This window comes from Ursus arctos, unplaced genomic scaffold (assembly GCF_023065955.2).
Source record: "Ursus arctos isolate Adak ecotype North America unplaced genomic scaffold, UrsArc2.0 scaffold_20, whole genome shotgun sequence".
NCBI lineage: Eukaryota > Metazoa > Chordata > Mammalia > Carnivora > Ursidae > Ursus > Ursus arctos.
The window spans coordinates 46,825,080-46,846,099 of record NW_026622875.1 but is presented as its reverse complement, the minus strand read 5'-3'; the positions used below and the strand labels follow the sequence as shown (position 1 = coordinate 46,846,099).

General features: G+C 58.5%; 2 protein-coding genes and 1 long non-coding RNA gene across 11 annotated transcripts in view; 2 read left to right on the top strand and 1 right to left on the bottom strand.

The window, feature by feature from the left end:
• The window catches only part of NKTR (natural killer cell triggering receptor), a 54,960-nt gene extending 52,111 nt beyond the window's left edge, over positions 1-2,849 (top strand). For all 5 annotated transcript variants that reach the window (XM_048216043.2, XM_026496805.4, XM_026496806.4 and 2 more), the window contains one exon: positions 31-2,849. In XM_048216043.2, the coding sequence (XP_048072000.1) occupies positions 31-118 (88 nt within the window). In that variant the 3' untranslated portion in view covers positions 119-2,849. The remainder of the gene's footprint in view (positions 1-30) is intronic.
• Positions 1-8,735, bottom strand: part of LOC113253825 (uncharacterized) — a 24,156-nt gene extending 15,421 nt beyond the window's left edge. Inside the window, exons 1-3 of one of the 4 annotated variants that reach the window (XR_008960685.1) lie at positions 8,537-8,735; positions 7,814-8,003; positions 2,840-3,288 (exon numbers count right to left, since the gene is read on the bottom strand). This is a non-coding gene — a long non-coding RNA (uncharacterized LOC113253825). Of the gene's footprint in view, positions 1-1,800; positions 3,289-7,813; positions 8,235-8,536 lie in introns of those variants that run through there. The other 3 variants (XR_008960684.1, XR_003315543.3, XR_007189126.2) reach the window with 3 other exon arrangements.
• ZBTB47 (zinc finger and BTB domain containing 47) lies at positions 7,553-21,020 on the top strand. 2 transcript variants are annotated; one of them, XM_057316066.1, is made up of 6 exons: positions 7,553-7,719; positions 12,052-13,617; positions 15,200-15,347; positions 16,474-16,589; positions 17,184-17,328; positions 17,603-21,020. In XM_057316066.1, the coding sequence occupies exons 2-6, from the start codon at positions 12,133-12,135 to the stop codon at positions 17,962-17,964; spliced, it is 2,256 nt and encodes a 751-aa protein (XP_057172049.1). In that variant the 5' UTR covers positions 7,553-7,719; positions 12,052-12,132; the 3' UTR covers positions 17,965-21,020. The 2 variants fall into 2 exon arrangements, with proteins under 2 accessions (XP_057172049.1, XP_026352597.2); XM_026496812.4 differs by lacking the exon at positions 7,553-7,719 and adding an exon at positions 8,282-8,496.

Genomic DNA, 21,020 nt, shown 5'->3' with positions numbered 1-21,020 from the left:
AGGTGTCTGTGTATTTCTTTTGTCATACAGGAGTTGTAGATCTTATGGCTCTGACAGTGAAAGTGACCGAAGTTATTCTCATCACCGGAGCCCCAGTGAAAGCAGCACATATAGTTGAAAATGTCCCCTTTTTTGATACAAATTATATCTCATTTGTAAATATCTGGTAACTTAAAAGTTTAAGAAAATTAATGGCAGTCTGTTGTTCTATTTCAGTATTAGAGATAAGTTTCAAAAATAGGCACTTCTTAATTGTTATTGTCCATTTACATGTGCACAGAATTTAAAATACAGATATGTCTCCTAAAAATATTTTTATGCCACATTTTACAGTAGCCAACTATGGAAATGAATTTCATTTTCTTGAATCAAGAAATCATGAAATTTAAGTATAATTTGCAATATTATTTTAGACAGATTGTTTCTTTCCATCTCATGTATTCCTTAGAATACAGATTCTTTTTGCCCGTTTTTCAGGTTTTAGCATATATGTTGCCAAGCACAGAACTGTGAAGAACTGTTAAAAGGTGGCCAAATATTTATATACCAGTTACACCATCTTATACGTATGTGCTCTTAAAAACAAACCACCCAGAATTGATACTGATGGTAGCCAGCAGTGTAAGGCAGTGGCTCTGCGGTTCTTAATTCATTCCTTCCTTCTTGGTTGTCTCAGAGGATCAGGAAAGTGGTCATCGTACAACCCACCATCTGTATTAGTCCAGGCTGGCGGGTGAGGTTAAGAAGAATAAATCAGCCTTAACTATCAATACCTGCACTGTCTCTAAGGCCCTGATGTTTTATGTGCTTTTTAATAAATACTACCAGAAGTTTAGATCGTAAAAGACAATTCTATTCCCGTTCATGTTTTGGTGCTCGGTACCTTTGGTGCCTCTTCAACTATACTTTACATTAGAATCTCAGAAGTGATTTTTTTTTTTTTTTTTTTTAATTTGCTGGCACCAGGCATGGTTCCTTCTGAGCTATATTCACATTAAATATTTGGAGGGTTTCTCTCAAGCTCAGCTGTGGCCTGGGGTCCCCTGGAGCAGGCAGGATTGGCACAGAGGGTCGTGTGGCCCCTTGGGGCTGCTGCCAGTAACGGGCACACGGGCCTCTGGAAGAGCAGATTGAAGAGCAGACTTCAAAGTACCACCAGAACCTCACTGCCACCATCCTGGAGACATTGTGGAGGGCTTTTAAGTCTTTCAAGTAGGAGAGATCTACCACAACAGCAGCTGAACTGTTCTAAGCACCAGCATGTTTTTCCTCTTTCTGCTGTGACCCCTTCTGACTCAGTGAAGCTTGCACGCCATGAGTAAGTCCAGGACACAGGGGAAGAGGGGTCTACAGGACTGCACAGATGACACCTTTTCAGTTTTGGGTGGTTCCTCCAAAAATGATTTGACCTGTAAAAATTGGTGGGTGTTTTTTTTTTTTTAAATCTTTGAGTTTTTTCCCCCAAGTGTACTTAATCACCTTAGTGCCAGTTTAAGCCAGTTATGCAGAAGAAATTCATATTGGATGTTTGATGTGGAACTCCGCACCACCCTACCCAGGCCTTGCTTGGGGTACTTGGGAAGTGGGAAAGAGCCCTCAATTGGAGGGATCTGACAAACCTTGATGGGTGGAGGGGTGACCTTGGATATATTAAAACCATCACCCATAAAATGTTCATAAATAGGGTTAAAATGGTCAGCTGTTTGCCAGGTTGATAGATGAGAGTACATTAGAAAAACAGGACTCAAGTCAAACAGACATACTTCATAGTGAATATAGAATAATGCGTGATTCATGTGAAGGGTTTTCAAAAGTTGCCTGTAATACTCCGTGAAAAAAAAAAAACTGCATTCAGAACTCACAGAAACTGCCGGGTCTAATTAGGTTAAGAAAAGTTACCCTTGGACAATGTATTCGTTTTCTATTGCTATGTAACAAATTACCCCACACTTAGCAGCTTAAAACAACACCCATTTCTGAGCTCAGTTCTGTAGCTTGTGAGTCTGGCGTAGTATGGCTGGATTCTCTGCTCAGGGTCTCACAGGCTGAAATCAGGAGTCAGCAGGGCAGCATTCCTTTATGGAGGCTCTGGGGAAGAATCTATTTCCAAGTTCATTTGGTTCCTTGCTGGTTGTCAGCTGGTGGCTTCTCCCTCAGCTCCTGAAGGCTGCTCGCATTCCTTCTTACACGTTCCTCTCCATCTTCAGACCCTCAGTGGCCCATTATGCTTCCCATCCCCCTGCCTTCCTCCTCCATTTTTAAGGTTCGTATGATTAGATGAAGCCCACTGATCAAGTCTCCCTGTTTTCAGGTCGGCTCTGCCATAGATCATAGCGTAATCGCAGGAGTGACTACATAGGTGCAGGGTCCTGGGGTGGGGGCACGAAGTGGGGGCTGCAGGTGGGGCAGGATGTTCTAGAACCCTGCCTACTCCAGACAATAACTGCCCACTGCGGGGGAGTTCATCCCAAAAAGGTGGGCCCTGGAAGCCTCGATTGTTTCCTCCATGGAAAAGAACAGCCCTCAGCCGCAGCATTCAATTGTGTGTTTACTGAATGAATTACAGAAATAGCTTTGCCTAGAGGGGATTGTTCTGTATTTTAAGTTATTTTTTAATAAAATTTAATTATGTTGTGTATTGTGCTTCTTAATAGAAAATGTATTATTGGACTGTTTTTGTAACATCTTGTTTACTGCAAATGAAACATGATATAGCTGGTATTGTTCAAAAACTGTAGAAAATACTTTTGTACATATTGGCAATGTCTAATTTGTATACACTTCATTTAAATGTTCCTAAAACTTGAAAGGGGGACCTTGTAGAAATTAAAATACATACTTAGTCTAAATCTGTGCCTGTTCCATCTTTCTTTACTCGTCCAGACTTCAGATCTTTCTGAAGTGGAAAAGGAAATGTTGAGTCTCTTTGCTGACCCAGCCAGTAGGGAGACTTCATCTCTGCAGCTCACTTTCATCCTGTCGCTGAGTGTTAGTGGTGGGGCATGAGGTGGAGCTGGAGAGAACCTCAGGCAGAGATGGAGATGTTCGCCTGCCCACAGAAGCATTGATGGTACTTGGTCTCTCTTCCCCTGCAAACTCCACATTTCCTCCAGGCATTGTGGTCATTCAGCTGAGGTGACCGGCATGCGCATGTCTTTGCTGAGGAAGGAACAGGTCCCATCTTACCTGGGAGCTGCTGCCTCGGGACGGCGCACGTGCCTGCTGCACCACCGACAGCCTCCACACTTGCTCCCTGACAGCGGTTCACTGGGCACTGAGCACTTGCTCCTAGAGAAAACATTCATGGTGATATTTTTAGTGTCCACGTGAGAATTTGCAGGGCAAGTACAATTAACTTTTTTCTCCTCAGAACTCAGAGGAATTTGTATTTTCTTAGTGAATACAACACAACCTCTCACAGACTTCCAGAGATTCAGTTTTCAGAATCGAGTTAACAGTAGCCCCCCAAGTCAGAATCCCTGACGATAGTCAAATCTAGACGCACTAAAATACAAAGAAAATCAGTCTTTTTGCTGTAGGGAAATTCCCAAGTGAGGTTCCTTTTTAGTGAGCTCCAGCATTTTGTTCACGTTCTGATAGTGACCACTCTGATCAGCTGGCCAGTACTGGAGGGAAATGTGTCAAGGATTTTGGTCTTGGCTGTTCTGAATTAGCTGGGCATTAAATAAAAGAGGTAAGAGAATTCAAGAAAAATGCCCCTATCACCAGTGACCATGAACACTGGCTTGGCATCACTGTTGGGAAGGGAGAGGAAGCTGTAGTCAGCGTAGAGAGAAACTTGCCATGCTAGTGATGCAAATTAGCTGGCCAGGTGAGGCCTGGAAGCCGCGCCTCATGCTGGAGCCTGGTCTCAAGAGGGCTGGTTTCTAGAGTCCCATGAGGGACTTGGGATAGAATGAGCTGGGACGCAAGCTGAGAGGAATCCTGCTGGGCGGGAAGAAGTCCTTGGATGCTGTAGAGGTGGCAGGCAGCCTCAGGAGTTGGAGAGATCAGGGGGTAGGCATGGGGTACCCTGGAAGAACAGGGTACCTGCTTGTCTCGGGGCAGACCCTGGGCAGCTCCAGTCAGTGACCAATGTGTGTGGGAGGCAGGGGGAGCGCACTGCCACGACACAAAGGGGCAGGAGGCTTTAATGGTCCATGTAAAGGTTTTGGTCGAGGGTAGAGGCAGTGCTTCCTTGCCCCTTGCCCCTCTCCTCCCTGTGAATCAGAAGGCCACGGTGGGGCTGTGCCAAGCTTGAGGCCAGGTACTTCTGCCTCTTGGAGACCCTCGGCCCACCATTCACAGCTCCACAGGCTAGCCTGAGGACTGTTGGGTCTCCTCAACCGGTTTAGAGCCCCAAGAAATCGGTCAAAAAGGAGTGACCCGGAGCTGCAGGAGAGACACCTGCGTTCTGCATCTGGAGACCTGGCCCTGAGCCTCTGACTGCTCATGTGTACTGAGAGGACTTGGACTGCCCGTTGCTTGGCTCACAAGCCCTGAAAGAGGGTGTGCACAGCTGGCGTAACTGGACATGGAAATCGGTGGTGCCCATCCCTTCCCAGGCCTGCCTGGAGAGGAGTCGGCCACCCAGAGGCCCTTTAGGGGATGGAGGCATGGGCTGGCACTTTCCAGCCCCAGGTTACCCGGGTCCTCCTGCAACCAGCATCTCTACCAGCAGGCCAGGTTCCCAGAGACAGGCTGAGAAGGACCCCACTGATCTCAATGCCTCTGGTCTAATTTGATTTTATTTTGAATGAAGGACCTCTATGAGCAACTCTTCTGTGGTACCAGTCCTGAAGGGATTTGAGCCAGAGCCACACTGCCTGGGTTCCAGTTATACTCTGTTAATTCCTAGTTGGGTAACTAGATAAACTGCTTGAGCTTTATAATTCAGCTCCTCATTGGAAAATCTGGGATACCAAGGCCTCCCTCTTAGAAGTAGTGAGAATTAAATGCTTAGCATACATCAAAGGTCGAGGGACGTCGGCCCCTGGGATTGCCTCTGGGAGGAGGGTAGGAACCGATGAGTTTCATGTGGATGGCCAGGCTCAATCACTAATGAGAAGCCCAGGGTCCCTTGAATCAAAAGGGTGCGAGAGGATCCTGGAAGCTTCTGGTGAGGCCTTGAATGCCAGGGCCATGACGTTTACGCAGCAGGAGGGAACTGGGCAACCTGCTGGTTTGAATTAGGCCCCCACCCCCCAGCAGCTGTAGCCTATTAGTGTGGTGCTCAGTGGTGGCAGAACACAAGAGCAACACCCCAGCTCCACACCCAGAGCTCTATGCTCCCCGATCCTGCGGGGCCTTGGGTCAGCTCCTAGTGGGTAGCTTGAACCCTACCATCCCACTGACTTCATGCTGTTGTCCCCTTCTGTTCTGTGGCACTGTGCCCTCTGCTGTCCTCCTGTCTCAGCTACAGCAGCTACAAAACCTCCTGCCCACCTAGGGAGGCTGAGGCCTGCCCTCGCACGTACACGCACACGCACACCCCTAGCTGTGTGTTCTTTCCAGGCTCAGTAGGGGAGAGTCCGGGGTCCCCAAGCAAGCCTGGGAGCTGCCCTACCACAGTTTAGGTCTGTTTCTCCTCCTCGACATGGGAAAGAAACGGGGCTAGATGCTTAAGGAAGTCATGAGAACACCTATGAGCTGGCCTCTCAAGACAGGGGCATGGCTTTGCTGACCTTGCCAGCACCCAGCCCCAAGTGTCTGAAGGACTGTCCAGCTCTGCACCTGTCTCCACAAACTCCTGGATTACCCCTGGGGCCTGTGAGTCTGGCCTGGGATCCTCCTCCCCAGTAATCCATTCCTACCCTACCCCCTTCACAAAGCCTGCCTTGACCAACCTTGAAGTGAAGCTCCCAGGGCAGGCCCCTGTCCAAAGCCAAGAGCAATTTTGCCCTCCCTGTCCAGCCACTCCCACCCGACAAGAACCTTGACTCTACCACATCAAATCGCCTCTAGTTCTCTGCAGATGCTATCCTGTCTCCACTCTCCTGGCCTTTGCAGGTGCCGTTCTCTGCCTGGAGTACCCCTCTTCTCCCTCTGCTCTAGTTAATGTTAACTTTCAGGCCTCAGCTCTGAGCAGCCCCATTTGAGCCAACCATATTGGGTTCTTCAAACAGTCCCTTTCTGCCTGGTCTCATGGGACCCAAGTGCCCTTTCTGCCTGGTCTCATGGGACCCAAGTGCCCATAGCCTCTGCCCTGGGGCTCCCCTAGTAGATGGGCTAGAGACCAGAGACACAAGAGGGGAACAGCTGTGGTCTTCAGGAAGACCCCTATTCCCTCTCTTCTCACCCCAACCTCCGGCCCCTCCTTGGCTTGACTGCTGCAGCCAAGGCCAATCCCAAAGAGGCCAGCAGCCCTACCTTGGTTACTTAATGCTGGCCATACCCCCTTGCCAAGCCTTGGCTGGAAGTGGGCCCAGGAGTGTCCCGTGCAGTCCTCTCTGCCAGGCTCCTCCTAGCCTGAGGGGGAGGCCACACTCTCCCAACCTCTTCTTTCCCCGGCTCCTGACACTGGTGCCTGGCTGCATGATTTGTCCTGCTCTGGGCCTCACTGTTCTTATCCAACTAATGGGTACACAGCCTTCCCATGCCATCTCCCAGCTCACTGCAAGGATCTCCTGAGTCAGGTGAAGTGGGTTGGAACAGAGGAAGAGGCTGAAAGCAGCACTGAGGTGACCAGCTGGTCAGGCATGCTGGCCACTCTGGCCTGGCCTCAACCTGAGGCCTCTGGGAGCTGAACCAGCTGTCTGCACTTACCATCGCTACGGAAGTGCAGGATGGCAGGATGTCTGCAGTGGCTGCCTCCGGGGGCATGTCCCCACCTGTGCCCCCACCTCTCCCATGCCTTTATCCACCAGGGGCTCTCCCCACCCTCCATCTAGCTCTATGCTTTCTTCCCCTTCGTCTTGGCACTCTTTTGGTCACCCCCATCTTTGCCCCTGAGATGTCTTCTCCCTGGCCCCGGGGGTCCCTGCCATCTTACAGGACAGACCATCAGACTTTCTGATGGCACCTGCCTGGGATCTTCACCTCTGCTCCATTTCCTCCCTTGGCACCCAGAACCGAGTCACCCTGAGCAGGCCCCAGAGTCCCTGCCCACTCATGAGGAAGATGGCATTCCCAGGGGCGACTGCTCCAGCAGGGCTGACTGCCGTGTAAGCACAAGTGCCCATGTACGGGAAGGGGTGGGCGTACCGCCGGGATAAGGGTACTATCAGAGTGACCAAAGATGGGGCAGCAGCCAGCCTGGGGTGGGGTGGGGGCACAGGAGGGCATCTGAGTGATGACATGGGCCACATGAGAGGCCCGCAGAGGCCCCCTCTCCACCCTGGTGGCCCGGCTACCACCTGGGCCCTGCCAGGCCAGCGCCCTGTGGTCCCCACCCTGCTGTCTGCTCAGCCTGGCAGCGTTCCTTTGCAGCCTCCTGCCAGCACAGCTAGCCCCCTGCCCCCACTGATGTCCGTGCCAGAGCAGCATTCCGCAGGCCTGGCTGCGTCTCCCCAGCAGAGGCTGAGCGGGAGGCTACTCAGCAGTGGTCAGGTCACACGGCTGAGGGGCACAGTGGGGCCTGGGCCTCTGGCCCCCACTCCTCTCATCTTGCCTGTTCTGCGCCTGGGCCGGCCACCTTAAAGGCTTGGTCGCTGCAGCTGTGGTCTGGGTTCTTGTATCTCCTGCCCTGTGCGGGCGTGAGCAGCCAGAGGAGGCCACCAGGTAGGTATGGGTGCACCAGCACAGAGCAAAATTAGCCTTGGGCTGTCCTGGGGTAGGGGCGGGGGGCCGGGCTGGCTGGAGATCCCAGACTCACCCTCAGGTCAAAGCAGCCCAGGCCAGAGGGTGGGGGTGGTGAGCGAGGCTAGGGTACGGGGGCTCGGTCTCAGCGTGGGGTCGCTCAGGGGAGCAGGTGGAAGGCTTTCTGCAGCTGGCTGGGGAGTGGGCGCGCCCAGCTTCCCGATTTCAGGGCCGCCTCCTACTCCGACCCCGCCTCTGTGGCGCAGCTGGAAGGCACCGAGATTAGACTCTGGGACGAACTTCCCGGCAGAAAGGGGGCTCAGCGCGGGAGAGAGAGGCCGGGGCCCATCCGCTGGGATGGGAGCAGTGGGGCCTGGCTGGGGGCCCCGGCGGCCCGAGGCAGAGCAGACTGCGCTGGGACCGCGCACACCACGCGTGTCCGCGCCCCCCGCCGGCACGCAGGGCGGCCTGGCCCTTTAAGCGTCCAGACGGCGGCCCCAGCTGACGCGCGGGCTCCAATCGGCGCCCCGCGCCCCCCGCCCGCCGCGCCCGAGGCTCTGGGGCCGCAGCTGCTCAGCGGCTGGACTCGCCGCGGCCCTGCGCCTCCACCCGCCCGGCCGCGCCCCCGGGGGCCATGGTCGCGGGGCCCTGCGCGGGGGCGGCCCCCAGCGCGGCGCTTCATGGAGCGGCCCCGGCCCGGCCGCCGGGGGCAGCGCGATCCCGCGGGGCCCTGTGAGCCCCCAGCGCCACGGCACCATGGTACGCAAGGCCCTGCCTGTCCCCCCGCTTATCCGCCCACCTGCCCGCTCTGCCCTCCAGAGCGCACGGCCCGCCGGCTCCGGGTGGAAGAGTTGGAGGGATCTTCTCCCTCGCCGGGTCTCCCCGGCCCCTTCTCCCGGGTCCCCGCGGGCCAGGAATGCGGCGCTGTGGCGCGGCCCTCGGCGGGGAGGGGGTTAAATTCCTGGGGTGGGGGCGCGGGCGCGAAAGGCTGAGGTCTTGCTAGGCACCGGCAGAGGGGGGCGCTTCTCCGAGCCTGGGACGGCGCCGCCCTCGGACTGGGTGATGGGGGGGAGGGGGGAGGTCGGATTCCCGCCTGGGCCTTGGGCCACGTGGGCGCTGGAGCCGCCCTGCCTGGGGATTTGGGGCGACTGGGCCAAGCGGGGTGTGTTGGGGCGGGACGTCCGCAGCTCTGGTCCAAACTACTGTGTGACCTTGGGCCAGTCCTCTGCCCTCTCTGGGCCTGTGTCCTGGGAAGGGAGTGGGGCCATGAGTGCAGAAGAGGCTGGCACAGACACCCCATCTCCAAAAGGAGGCGCCTGGAAGTCATGAACCTGTGCCCCCTTGCTCAGTGTGGGCCCCACCCCCGGCTGCCCCGCAGTAAGGCTTGGCGTGGGCGTTTGGGGGGTTGTGCAGATGCGTGCCCAGGTTTCATCCCAGGGCCTCCAGGGAGGCACTGGGGCAGGCTAGGGAGCCGGTGGCTTCATGGCACGGAGACAGGGTACCCCTCCGATGCAGAAGGCTCTGGCACTGGCCAGCAGTCTGGGCAGGTGTCCCTGGCACCTGGCCTCTCCCCACCCCCCACCCCCCGCCCCCAATGTCGTTGACCACTCCCCTGGTCTTGCATCTTAGATAGGCTGACCTGGCCTGGACTTCAGGGTGGGGTGTATGGCTGCAGCTGGCCCAGCCCATAGGGAGGGATGTGTGCAGTTTCAGGGAACTGGCACATCTGGCTGGGGAAGGGGTCTGGCGCAGCTGGCGGGCCTTGCATGGGAGGTGCCAGCCAGGGGGGTGGCTGAGCCCTGCTGAGGTAGTTGATGGGTTAGGACTCCGGCAGCATGGGTGTGCCCTGTCAAGGAAGTCCAGTCAGGGTACCTGGTTGAGACTCTTGGGTCCCTCCAGGGTGCAGGGTGGCGCTGGCTTGGGGCTTACTGCCGTGGGAACGGAGTCTTTGGGGCACCAATGTCCTCCAGGCTAACCCCTCCTTCCCTGCTGAGGCCAGAGGACCCTGAGACCAGATCTGCACACGGGAAGGTCAGGCACTGCCCTTTTTTTCCAATGCCAGGTAGGCACTGGAGGGCATTCTGTGAAGGGAGAGCAGAGTGGACTGGGGCCCTGTGGCCTAGGATGAGCTCCCCTCAACAGGCCTGGCTTTAACCAGCCCTTGTCCAAGCCACTTCTGCCACTATCTGGACCCTGGTGGCCCTTAGGGGCCCTGTCACAACCTAAGTTGCATCCGGCCCCCTCACTGGCCTGCAGGTCAGTAGCTCGGGGGAGGAGGCTGCAGGTTGCAGGGCGTAGCGGTGGGGTCCGGGGAAGCACCGCTGATCCCCTGAGTCAGAGGTTCCCCAGATGCCTCTTCCTACTTTTTAAGGCATTGAAAGCCAAGAAATCCATCCATGGGGACTGGTGTCCAGTCCAGCAGGGAAGGGGTGGCCTTAGCAGAGTTGGGAGTCCAGGAGCTCTGTTACTGCCCACTGTGCGACCCTCCCTTTCTGAGCCTCGGTTTCCCCATCTGTGCAGTAGTTTGGTCCCAGAAGATGAATCAGAATGAGTCAGAGGAGGGAGATGGGAGGGACTTGGCACCATATCCCTGTCAGATTGGCCAGGCCTGGACAGGCCAGCAACCCTGAGACAGAGGGGGCAGATGGGTGGCTTCTTGGCCGAGGGGAAGGAGGCGTGGGAGAACTCAAGGAAGATGGCGTCCATGGTCAAGAGTCTGGCCAGACTGGGATCGGAGAGAGCATCGGGTAGGTGCTGCCCTGGGTAGCTGGGCATGCAGTGGGGGGGCCCAGGGCAGATCTGGAAGCAGGCTGCCCCTGTGGCTCCTGAGGCCCCGGGCTGATTCTCATTCAGGTGACTGAGAAGTCGAACCCCCAAGCCCAGTCTGGGCCCACCCACTACTGCCCCACCAATGGAAGGACTAGCATGGAGGATTGCGGTGGGCCGTGAATGGACAGAACTGGGGTTTCATCAGGGCTTGCAGGGAGGTGCTTGGAGGAGAAGAGCTGATGGCTTTGTGGCAGTGGGACAAGGCACCCCTCAAATATAGGAGGCTCTGACTCAGTTCGACAGGGCTTGAGGATGGCCAGAAACTGGAACCTGCGGGGTTGGTCCAGCCAGGCAGGTGGTCGATAGATATTAACTGAACGTCTGTGCACTGGAGCCAGGCAAGGGAGTGGGCAGTCTGCCTCTCGGTGCTGTCCACCTTTTGGGAAAGCTGCTGTGCAGCAGCCAGGAATGATTAAGCCAGCCCTGATTCTGGACACTTCACAGGTGCTGGATGTGGCTCAAGGGCCTGCTAATCTGACCCCTAAGACTTTGAGGGCCTCTCTGGGACTCCAAAGGCCCGAGGAAGTGTGGCTTCCAAGATGGGGCCATCTCAGAGCCTCTGGGCCTGGACCATACCTGACCTGGGGTCTGGGGGCCTAGAGGGAAGAGGGTCCGGGGCAGGCCTTGGGGGCCTCCTGTCTCTAAACATGGTGGACAGGCAACACAGTTCTATCCCCACAGAACCTCTGTGTGAGGGGGCGCTGCCGGCAGCTAGGCCTGAGGCCATGGGCAGCAGCCTGGCCCAGTAAGAAGTGGCTGGCTAGATCCCACCAGCCTCCTCCAGCAGGGCAGGAGGACCAAGGCCTGGGCTGGATTTCTTCCCAAGAATTTCTACTCCTGCAAAGCCTGAGGCCCAGGCCTTGAGGCCCACTGCTGGTGAGGTGAGGGGTTTCCTAGGTACTATCCCTAGGGGTGCAGTAGCAGTCGGAGGCTGAGCAGTGAGCTAGTGAGCCTGACTTCCATTCTTGAGGGGCCTGGGGCTGGGCAGGCGTGGTTTTATTTGTATGTGTGAGTGAGTGTGAGGGAGAGAATCCGTGGAGCTCAGGAAATGTGAAGGAATGCTCACGTCTGGGGTGGCCACCTCTCCCGTTTGCCTGGATCGGCCCCAGTGTTAACACAGAAAGTCCCACATCCCAGGAAACCCCTAAGTGCCAGGCACCCCTGGATGTTGGTGACCCTAGTCCCTGTTCCTTCCTCTTTCCTTCTCTTCCCCTTCCCTGCCCAGGGTGACTTCTTGTTTCACAGGGAAGAGCTGGAGGCCCAGAAAAGTTAACCGACTCACCCAGGAGCTGCTGGTCATGATTGGAGTCTGAGCTCTATGGGGCAGCTGGCTCGGGCCTGAGTCCTGATTCCCCTGCATCCTGGCTCGAGCTTCGGCTCCTTTTCTAGAACGCGGAACCAGGAGTGACGGGCAGGCTGCCTCCCGGATGGTGGGCGCTGCCCAGGTTGCTGGCCTTGACCTGACCTGTGCCCTGTGCCCCACAGTTGCTGGTTGAGAAGACGACAGACTCACCGGCGGCCGAGTTCTCGCTGGTGGAGGACGTGGCACTACACTTCGCCTGCTTGATGGGCCGCCTGAACGAGCAGCGCCTCTTCCAGCCTGACCTCTGCGACGTGGACCTGGTGCTGGTGCCCCAGCGCAGCGTCTTCCCGGCACACAAGGGCGTGCTGGCCGCCTACAGCCAGTTCTTCCACTCGCTCTTCACCCAGAACAAGCAGCTGCAGCGCGTGGAGCTGTCCCTGGAGGCGCTTGCCCCCGGCGGCCTGCAGCAGATCCTCAACTTCATCTACACCTCCAAGCTGCTGGTCAACGCGGCCAACGTGCACGAGGTGCTCAGTGCCGCCTCGTTGCTGCAGATGGCCGACATCGCCGCGTCCTGCCAGGAGCTGCTGGACGCCCGCTCCCTCGGCCCCCCGGGCCCCAGCGCAGTGGCCCTGGCCCCGCCGGCAGCCGGCTGCACCCCGGCCGCGCCTCCCTACTACTGTGACATCAAGCAGGAGGCGGACGCCCCGGGCCTGCCGAAGATCTATGCCCGCGAGGGCCCCGACCCCTACTCCGTGCGTGTCGAGGACGGGGCAGGGACAGCGGGGGGCACAGTGCCTGCCGCCATCGGGCCAGCTCAGCCCTTCTTCAAGGAGGAGAAGGAGGGTGGTGTCGAGGAGGCCGGCGGGCCCCCTGGCAGCCTCTGCAAGCTGGAGGGTGGGGAGGGGCTGGAGGAAGAGCTAGGGGCTTCTGGCACGTACAGCCGCCGGGAGCAGTCCCAGATCATCGTGGAGGTGAACCTCAACAACCAGACTCTGCACGTGTCCACGGGGCCCGAGGGCAAGCCGGGCACCACCACGGGCCCAGCCACCATGGTGCTGGGCCGGGAGGACGGGCTGCAGAGACACTCGGAGGACGAGGAGGAGGAAGAGGAGGACGAGGAGGAGGAGGAAGAGGAAGAGGAGGGTGGCGGCAGTGGAGGGGAGGAGGAGGAGGAGGAGGAAGAGGAGGAAGGTGGCAGTCAGGGAGAGGAGGAAGACGAGGAGGAGGAAGGGCACAGCGAGCAGGAGGAGGAAGAGGAGGAGGAAGAGGAAGGGCACAGCGAGCAGGATCAAGAGAGCTCAGAGGAGGAGGAGGAAGAGGAGGAGGGCGGGGAGGCGGGGAGCAGGCAGGGGCCGGCGGGGAGGCGGGGCAGCAGGGCCGAGCCCCCTCCCCACAGTCGCATGGCCACGCGGTCTCGAGAGAACGCCCGGCGCCGAGGCCCCCCTGAGGCTGAGGAGGCCAGGCCACGGGGCGGGAAGAGGCCCAAGCCCGCTCCAGGGGGAGCCTCTGCAGCCTCCCGAGGGCCGCAGGCCGCCGACGGGCTGGGGGCCAAGGTGAAGCTGGAAGAGAAGCAGCACCACCCGTGCCAGAAGTGCCCTCGCGTCTTCAACAACCGCTGGTACCTGGAGAAGCACATGAACGTGACCCACAGCCGCATGCAGATCTGTGACCAGTGTGGCAAGCGCTTCCTGCTGGAGAGCGAGCTGCTACTGCACCGGCAGACAGACTGCGAGCGCAACATCCAGGTGGGCCTCAGCCGCTCCTCGGGCGGGGCGGGGCAGGAGGGCCGCAGAAAGGCCACCCAGGCCACGCGCCCAGTGTCCTGCTGCCTGCACTGCCCAGACAGACTTACCCCTGGCCCGTGGGGCCAGCCCGAGCCCAGGGTGGTGAGAGCTCAGGGGATAACATTAAGGAGGGCTTCCCAGAGGAGGCAGGTAGAACTGGGCTTTGGCACATGGAGACATGTGCAGACGGGACAGGAACATACAGTACTCTTGGCCAGAGGGGCGAAGGGGAGAATGAGAGGAGGAGGGAGTTGTCTGAGTACTTGAGGCTGGTGGATAGCCAGCTCCCAGGAGGGGTGAGCCCGTGTTTTGGTAAATCCTAGGGCTGCTGGAAGGTCAACAGGGTCATCCTGCAGAGTTTCACAGACTGTGCACCGCGCAGAAGCACAGATGAGATGGGGCAGGGTTTGCCCGGAGGGGGCGCCATTTCTACTTGCCACAAAGGCTGAATAGAGCAAGAGGTGGCCCCGAGGAGGAAGCCCCTGCTGTCAGCTCTTTGGAGATGCCAGCTGGCCTGGGCCTGGGAAAAGGGATTGGATGAGAAGTTTGGGAAGAGCAGGGGCTGCCGGGGCCAAGCAGGGGAGCTGGGCTGGCTGCCAGGCCTCGGGTCGGCCTGTGAGAGTGCCAACCCGGCCTCTCAGGGTGCAGGCAGCACAGGGCCCGCCAGGCTGCTTTTTATCTTTGCTGGCCGGGAGGGGTTGTGGGGGCAGCAGGTAGGCGGGTGCTAATTGCCTGAGCTAATTGCTAATTGCAGTGTCCTGTGGAGAAAGTGTTACCTGGGGGGTTACCTGGGCTCCTGCCCCACCCCCCTGTACCTGTTCCCACTTGCCTGCCCACTGGGCTGCCCGTTGCCTCTCCACCTGCACACACCTGAACCTTCCTCCTGAAGGGGAAAGGTGCATTTGCCTCTTCTGACCTGGGCACCCTGACCCATTTTCTGCCCAAGGCCTGACCTACTCCAGCCCTCTGGAAGTGTCTCCTGAAGGGATGGGGAGGACAAGAGGAGGAGGGGAGCATGGCCCCTGGGGTTCCCACCACTCTCTCTTTCCTCAGGGGACCCGGGAGCTCCTGCAGTCCCCCTCCCCCAGCCAGCACTTTGGTACCTCCCTCCTTGGGGGTCTCCAGGGTGCCAGGGCATGGGTCCCAGCAGGGGGGAGGGTGGACATGTGATGGAGAGGGGCTTCTCCATGTATTGTGTGTAGCCTGCTCACAGGCCATGGCCCTTCAGCCAGTTATGTGTCTCCCCTCTGTAGACAGGTGCCTTGTTGAAATGAGCACAGAGTAGGGGCTTCCTGGTATAGGTGGCCCATGACAAGTTGAGTTCAAGGATGAGGGAGGGCCCCAGGCCGCAGCCCTGGGTAGGTGGGCCTGTTTCTAGGGAGTTACCATCCCCAACTCCCAGAACATCAGATTTGGCAGGTCACTGGAGCACAGGCCTCCAGCACAGGCCAGGTAGAGAAACTGAGTCCAGAGAGGGGCAGATTGTCCCAGGTCACATGGTCCTGACTCAAGACCCAGGGCCTAATGTCCTCTTACCCTGCAGTGTGTGACATGTGGCAAGGCTTTTAAGAAGCTCTGGTCCCTCCACGAGCACAACAAGATCGTGCATGGCTATGCAGAGAAGAAGTTCTCATGTGAGATCTGCGAGAAGAAGTTCTACACCATGGCCCATGTGCGCAAGCACATGGTTGGTGAGTCTGGGCCAGGAGGGGATGAGGCCTGAGGTCAGAGCTGGGCCAGCTGCTGGTTGTGCTGGGAAGGACTTCCCATCCCAGGGCCGTATGAAGGCGTGAGAAGGCCCCTCAACTGGGAAGCCTGGGGAGGCTGGTTGCAGTGGCAGGTGTGACCTGGAGAGGCTCAGAGGTCGGGGCTACCATGTACCGTTGGGCAGGTTGAACATTGCACAAGGGTTCCTGGACAAGATGGCAGGTGGAGGCCAGAATCCAGCTGGCACACTGCTAACCAGACTATGCATCTCAGCATGGGGTTGTGGCCACCAGGGAAAGAAGTATCTTTTCCTAAATTACACAAAATGCCATATGGGCTGACACAGGCCCTGTCTCACCTTGAGGACAGCTGTGCCTCTAATTCTTTCTCACCTTCTGGCCCTTATAGGGCTTCAAGCTCCTCTAATTGAGGAGGCCCCCACAGATGTGTGCTGGGCTCCTCCTCTGCCTTGGCCATGGCTGTCCCTCCCCTCTAGGGGGGCCTGACTGGGAGTCTGGTGTTTAGGGGGCCCTCCCTTCTTTGCCTGCTTGGGGCCCGGGGCTCAAGGGAGGTGTGGTCCCTGGCCAGGCCTCACCCCTTTCTCCAGCCACATGGGAGCTGGGACCCTGGGGTGGAGGTCCAGGCCAGGAGTATGCTGGGTAGCCCAGGACTGGTGGTCTTCCTGGGCTCAGCTTCCCTAGGTCTGAGCTGTAAGGGGGACTCTCTGGCTCCAGTTGCTTCCTCACAGATCTTCCTTGAAGAGTTTGTTAGTCCTCACCTGTCCATGGTTTTGGGAGCAAAGCCAGCTCCCTCTGGACTGCCCAGTGTCATCCCCTGTAAAGCCCACCTTTGAGGCTCAGTACCACTCCTGGCCTCTCTCTGTAGCACAGATGCTGTGCAGAGAGCCAGTGGTGGGCCAGGGTTTGGGCCAAAGCCAGTCCTGCTCGGGGTCCTTGCCCGGAAGTCATCCGCAGGTCCTAGACGGAGGCTCTGAGGCAGACCCTGAAGCAGGGGGGCCTCCCAGGAGGCTCAATATGGGAGGTGGTCAGGCAGGGATCCCCCAGGAGCAGCCATGGGGGTCCCCTTGAGACATAATGGCCTGCCCCGCAGCCCACACCAAGGACATGCCCTTCACCTGCGAGACTTGCGGGAAGTCCTTCAAACGAAGCATGTCTCTCAAAGTGCACTCGCTGCAGCACTCTGGGGAGAAACCCTTCCGATGTGAGGTGAGCCCCTTTCTCCACCTGCCCCAGGGGCCACCCTGGATGGGCAGGGGTCAGGAGCAGCAGCTGCTTCACAACCAGGGGTTTGGGAGCAGTGGAGTTCAGGATTCAGAAAGAGAGGTGGCCCCCCTGGTGTCTGTGGTCCCCGCCTCCCACAGCATCCTGACCCCGCTGCCCACCTGCCTGCCCCCCACCCCCACCCTCCGCCACCCCACCCCACCCCCTTACATTCAGGGTGGGCATCTTCTTGGGCTGCAACCAGGCATGGGGCAGGCTTTCTGGAGAGGTGGAGAGAGGCATATCTCAGGCACAGCAGTGATAGAGCTGCAGGCTGCAATGGGGGGGGGGGGCATTCCAACAAGGAGGAAGGATGGGAGGGCCTTGGCTTTACACATGAGGACTCCCTCCATTCTGTGGCCTTTTCCCACTTCCTGCCTTCTGTCCCCGCCTGGGCCCTGACCGCCTTTGGCCCCTTCTCTGCCTGTGTGCTGCCTGCCCCAGGAGTCCCTCCCCATGTGTGTCCTCCCTGGGCCTTGCAGTCCCAGGCAGGTGCTCCCCACCCTGCCCCCGGGGCCTCACCGTCCACCCCCCACTCAGAACTGCAATGAGCGCTTCCAGTACAAGTACCAGCTGCGGTCCCACATGAGTATCCACATCGGCCACAAGCAGTTCATGTGCCAGTGGTGCGGCAAGGACTTCAACATGAAGCAGTACTTCGATGAGCACATGAAGACCCACACAGGTACGGCCGCCTGGGGGTTGGGGGATGCAGGATGGGGATGCCTGCCTGCGAGGGCCCCAGCCACGCGCCTCCTCCGCTCTGGGGCTCAGTGCCATCCTCCCCGCCTCTCCCCGGGGTAGGCGGAGGGTGAGAGTGGGGGGCAGGCAGGTGGGCAGCGGGGTCAGGATGCTGTGGGAGGCGGGGACCACAGACACCAGCTGGGCCCTGCTGGGGTTCCGCGGGCTGGGGTGCGCTGACTTCGCGGTGACGCCCGTCTGCCCGTGCCGGCGCCCAGGGGAGAAGCCGTACATCTGTGAGATCTGTGGCAAGAGCTTCACCAGCCGCCCCAACATGAAGCGGCACCGGCGCACGCACACGGGCGAGAAGCCTTACCCCTGCGACGTCTGCGGCCAGCGCTTCCGCTTCTCCAACATGCTCAAGGCCCACAAGGAGAAGTGCTTCCGCGTCAGTCACCCCCTGGCCGGCGACGGCCCCCCTCCCGGCCCAGGCCTGGCCCCCGCCCAGCCTCCGGCTCACACGCTGCCCCTGCTGCCGGGGCTGCCCCAGACCCTGCCGCCCCCACCCCACCTGCCGCCCCCGCCGCCCCTCTTCTCTACCACGGCCACTTCGGGCGGGAGGATGAGCGCCAACAACTGACTGCCGAGGTGCCCACGCGGGGCCTGGACCGGGCGGCCTCCAGGAGGGACCCCGGCCCTCCCTCCTGCCTGGGGGAGGCCAGCAACGCCGGCCTGGCACTGCCGCCCCCGCCTCCAGACGTGGCTGGACCTGTGCTGCTTGAGGCCCCTGACCGTGGGGGTGTGCGGGTGGAGGACACTTCACTCCCAAGTGCCCCCCTTTTCAGTGACTCCTTGAAGCCTTTGCTTTTTTTTTTTTTTTTTTGGAAGTGAAAGAAAAAGAAAAGAGAGGAAACTATTTGCAGCACCCCCTCCAGGTGAGGGGGTGCTGGAGGTGGCAGGTACAGCAGAGAGGGAGGGGCTAGGGAGCAGGTGTGACCGGTCACGCTGCTGAGGCCTGAGCCATAGGAGGTTGGCCAGGCAAGCCTGGGTCCGCTTCGGTGGCTCACCTCTGCCTCCCCTGTGCCCCCTAACTTGCCCCCTCATCCTGGAGGCTTTGGGGAAAAGTTGGGGTGTCAGCCTCCCTGGAAGGAGTCGTGGATCCTGTCTGTGGGCTGTGGACACTGAGGCAGGGGCTTGAGGGTGGATGCCCATGAGCGTGTTGTGGGGGGAGTGGCGAAGTGTGAAGGCTGCAGACCCAGCTTTGCACCGTGTGCAGTGGGGAAGGCAGGGGCTGGACCCCAGGCATTTGCTCTCCCACCCACCACTCTGCCAGCAGGCACAGGGATCCCTGATCTGTACCAGGCGGCATTGAGGACATCCCCAGAAGCTACTGGGCCTCAGGGGGCTGGGGGCTAGGCCCTGGGTGGGCAGACGGGCTGGCTCCCGCAGCACCAGATCCCAGGGGCTACAGTTAAAGAGTCCCTGCAAATGGGTGAACCCCAAGGGCAGGCCCTGAGAAGGAGGCGATGTTTTAAGGTTTCAAGGTGCTATCAGTGGGGCAGGGGGCGGGGCCGCTGTTCACAGAACACCTGGGTCCTCACCAGCTGCCCTGGTCGTGTCTCCCACACCAGACAAGTTGTGTGTGTGTCTGTCTCCATCCCTGCTCTGAAGGCAGAGGCCTCATCCTCTTCCCGGGCCTCCCATAACCCACCCGAGGCTTGTGTCCAGCATCCCTGTCCTTCCTGGGTCTCTGCACCGCGGGCAGGGAGTCTGTAGCACTGTTGGTGGGAGGAGCCTACACATTCAAGCCCCAGGGTGGGGGGTGGGGGTTCTGGGGGAGCCCCAGCCTGTGCCTGATGCTTGCCCCCATGAGGCCCGGCACTAATAGGACACCCTTTTTTGTTGTCATTTAACGTCTTTATTCCTGCCTTGAAAATGGGGAGGAAGATTTCCATAAGCTACGTGTTTCCTAGTTAAGCTCTTTCCTTTGTGTTTATACAGTTTTGTTTGTTATACTCTGCACCTTAAAACCCCATGACTACCCCCACACCACCACCTTCCCAAGCATGGCTGGAATGGGAAGAGGCCTGAGCCCAAGGGGGACAGTGGCAGGAGGCGGGGGCAACTGGGCCTCATCAGCCCAAGGGCTGAGGGGGTCAGAACCCCTCTGACCTCCTTGTGAGGCCCATGGCGCTGGGTGGGGGCTGGGGACATTTTAATCATCAATAAACGAAGCACTTTATTCTGTACAGATGTGGGCAGGTCCAAGAAGCCCGAGTGATTTGAGGATTTAATAATCCAAGCTACACAGCCCTGATTGTTCTCTGGGTGCAGAGGGGGGCAGTGCCCTGGCCTAGTTGCATTTGGGGCTGCGGCAGGAGTAGTGCAAGTCAGAGCCTCCAGACAAACCCTCAGAACGGCCCTGCTGTCCTCTGCAGAGAGAAGGTGGGCCCCTGAGAGAGGAAGCCTCCCTGTCTGGCTCCCAGTTCTGCAGCTCCCTCACCCCAAGGCTGGGGGTTCTGGACTCCAGCTTTACTCTAGCTCCCTCTCCTGCACCCCTTGATCTCTGGGCTTCCATGACGTCCTCAGGGTCCCCCTCCCCCCTGTTTCTTCCTCTTCCTTGCTATTTCTAACCTCTGGTCCCAGTGCCTGGCAGCTCTTCAGAGCTGGCTCACATTTTCCCCAAAAAAGTTGATCTCCTCCGATGTGCTGTAGGTTGGGACCCCCATGGATTTCCCAACCCCTGTCGCTGACACCATGGTTTCCCATAGGGACTGCTGGCCTTGTCACCAGCTAGCCCCACTACAGCCTTAGTGAGTGAGCCTGGAGGGTCCTGGCTAGGCCTGGTCCCTATGAGGCCACCCTTTGATAAGCAGAGGCTGGAGATGGGTATGAGGGGGAGGTGGTGTCGAAACTCTGTCCTAAGACTTGGGTTCCCTGTTCTAATACACCTCTCCTCTGAGGGCAGGGGTCCAGGCAGCAGGCTGGGCTCTGATCAAAATGGTCATTGTAGCTGTGCGTGGGCACAGCCAAACCCTCTCCTGGGAGGCACCTGTCCCAGTGGGGACAGGAGCCCTGGTCCCTGGTGCTAAATGCTCTCTTCCCCTTGGGCCAGTGTGGGTGGGAGCTCCTTTCCAGCCAGATCACAAGGGTCTGAAGCAATAATGGAACCTCAGCAGTACCAGTATGGGTAGGGGTTCTTCTTTTACCAGCTTTTACATTTCCTTTTTATTTTTAAAACAAATGAACAAGCACCTAGATATTGGAGTAAGGGGACTGGGGCATCATACCCACTTCCCAGGGCTGGTGACAGGAAAGAGGGGTCGGGATCATCACCTCCCACTGGAGATGTGCTGGGTGTGGGGAACCCCTCAGTCCAAATGGACTTTTCAGCCCATTTGGCCAGAACTTGGGTCTGAGACCTGGGCCTGCCCACTCACCAGCTCCCCCTGGGCTCCCTGGTCTTGGGCCAGCTGGGGGTGAGCAGAGAGATGAGGTGGGGCCTCAAGCTGGGGCTAGAGCTTCAGCCTCTGACCTTGGCATGTGTGGCCACCGTAACCCTCACCAGGGGTGGTCACCAGTGGCAGAATGGCTGTGCCAGGTGTGTGGACCCTTGATGTCTGGGCCCCAAGTGCATGGGGGGATAGCAGGAGGGTGAGGACAAGAGTGAAGGGGAATAAAGTCAGTACAACTGTC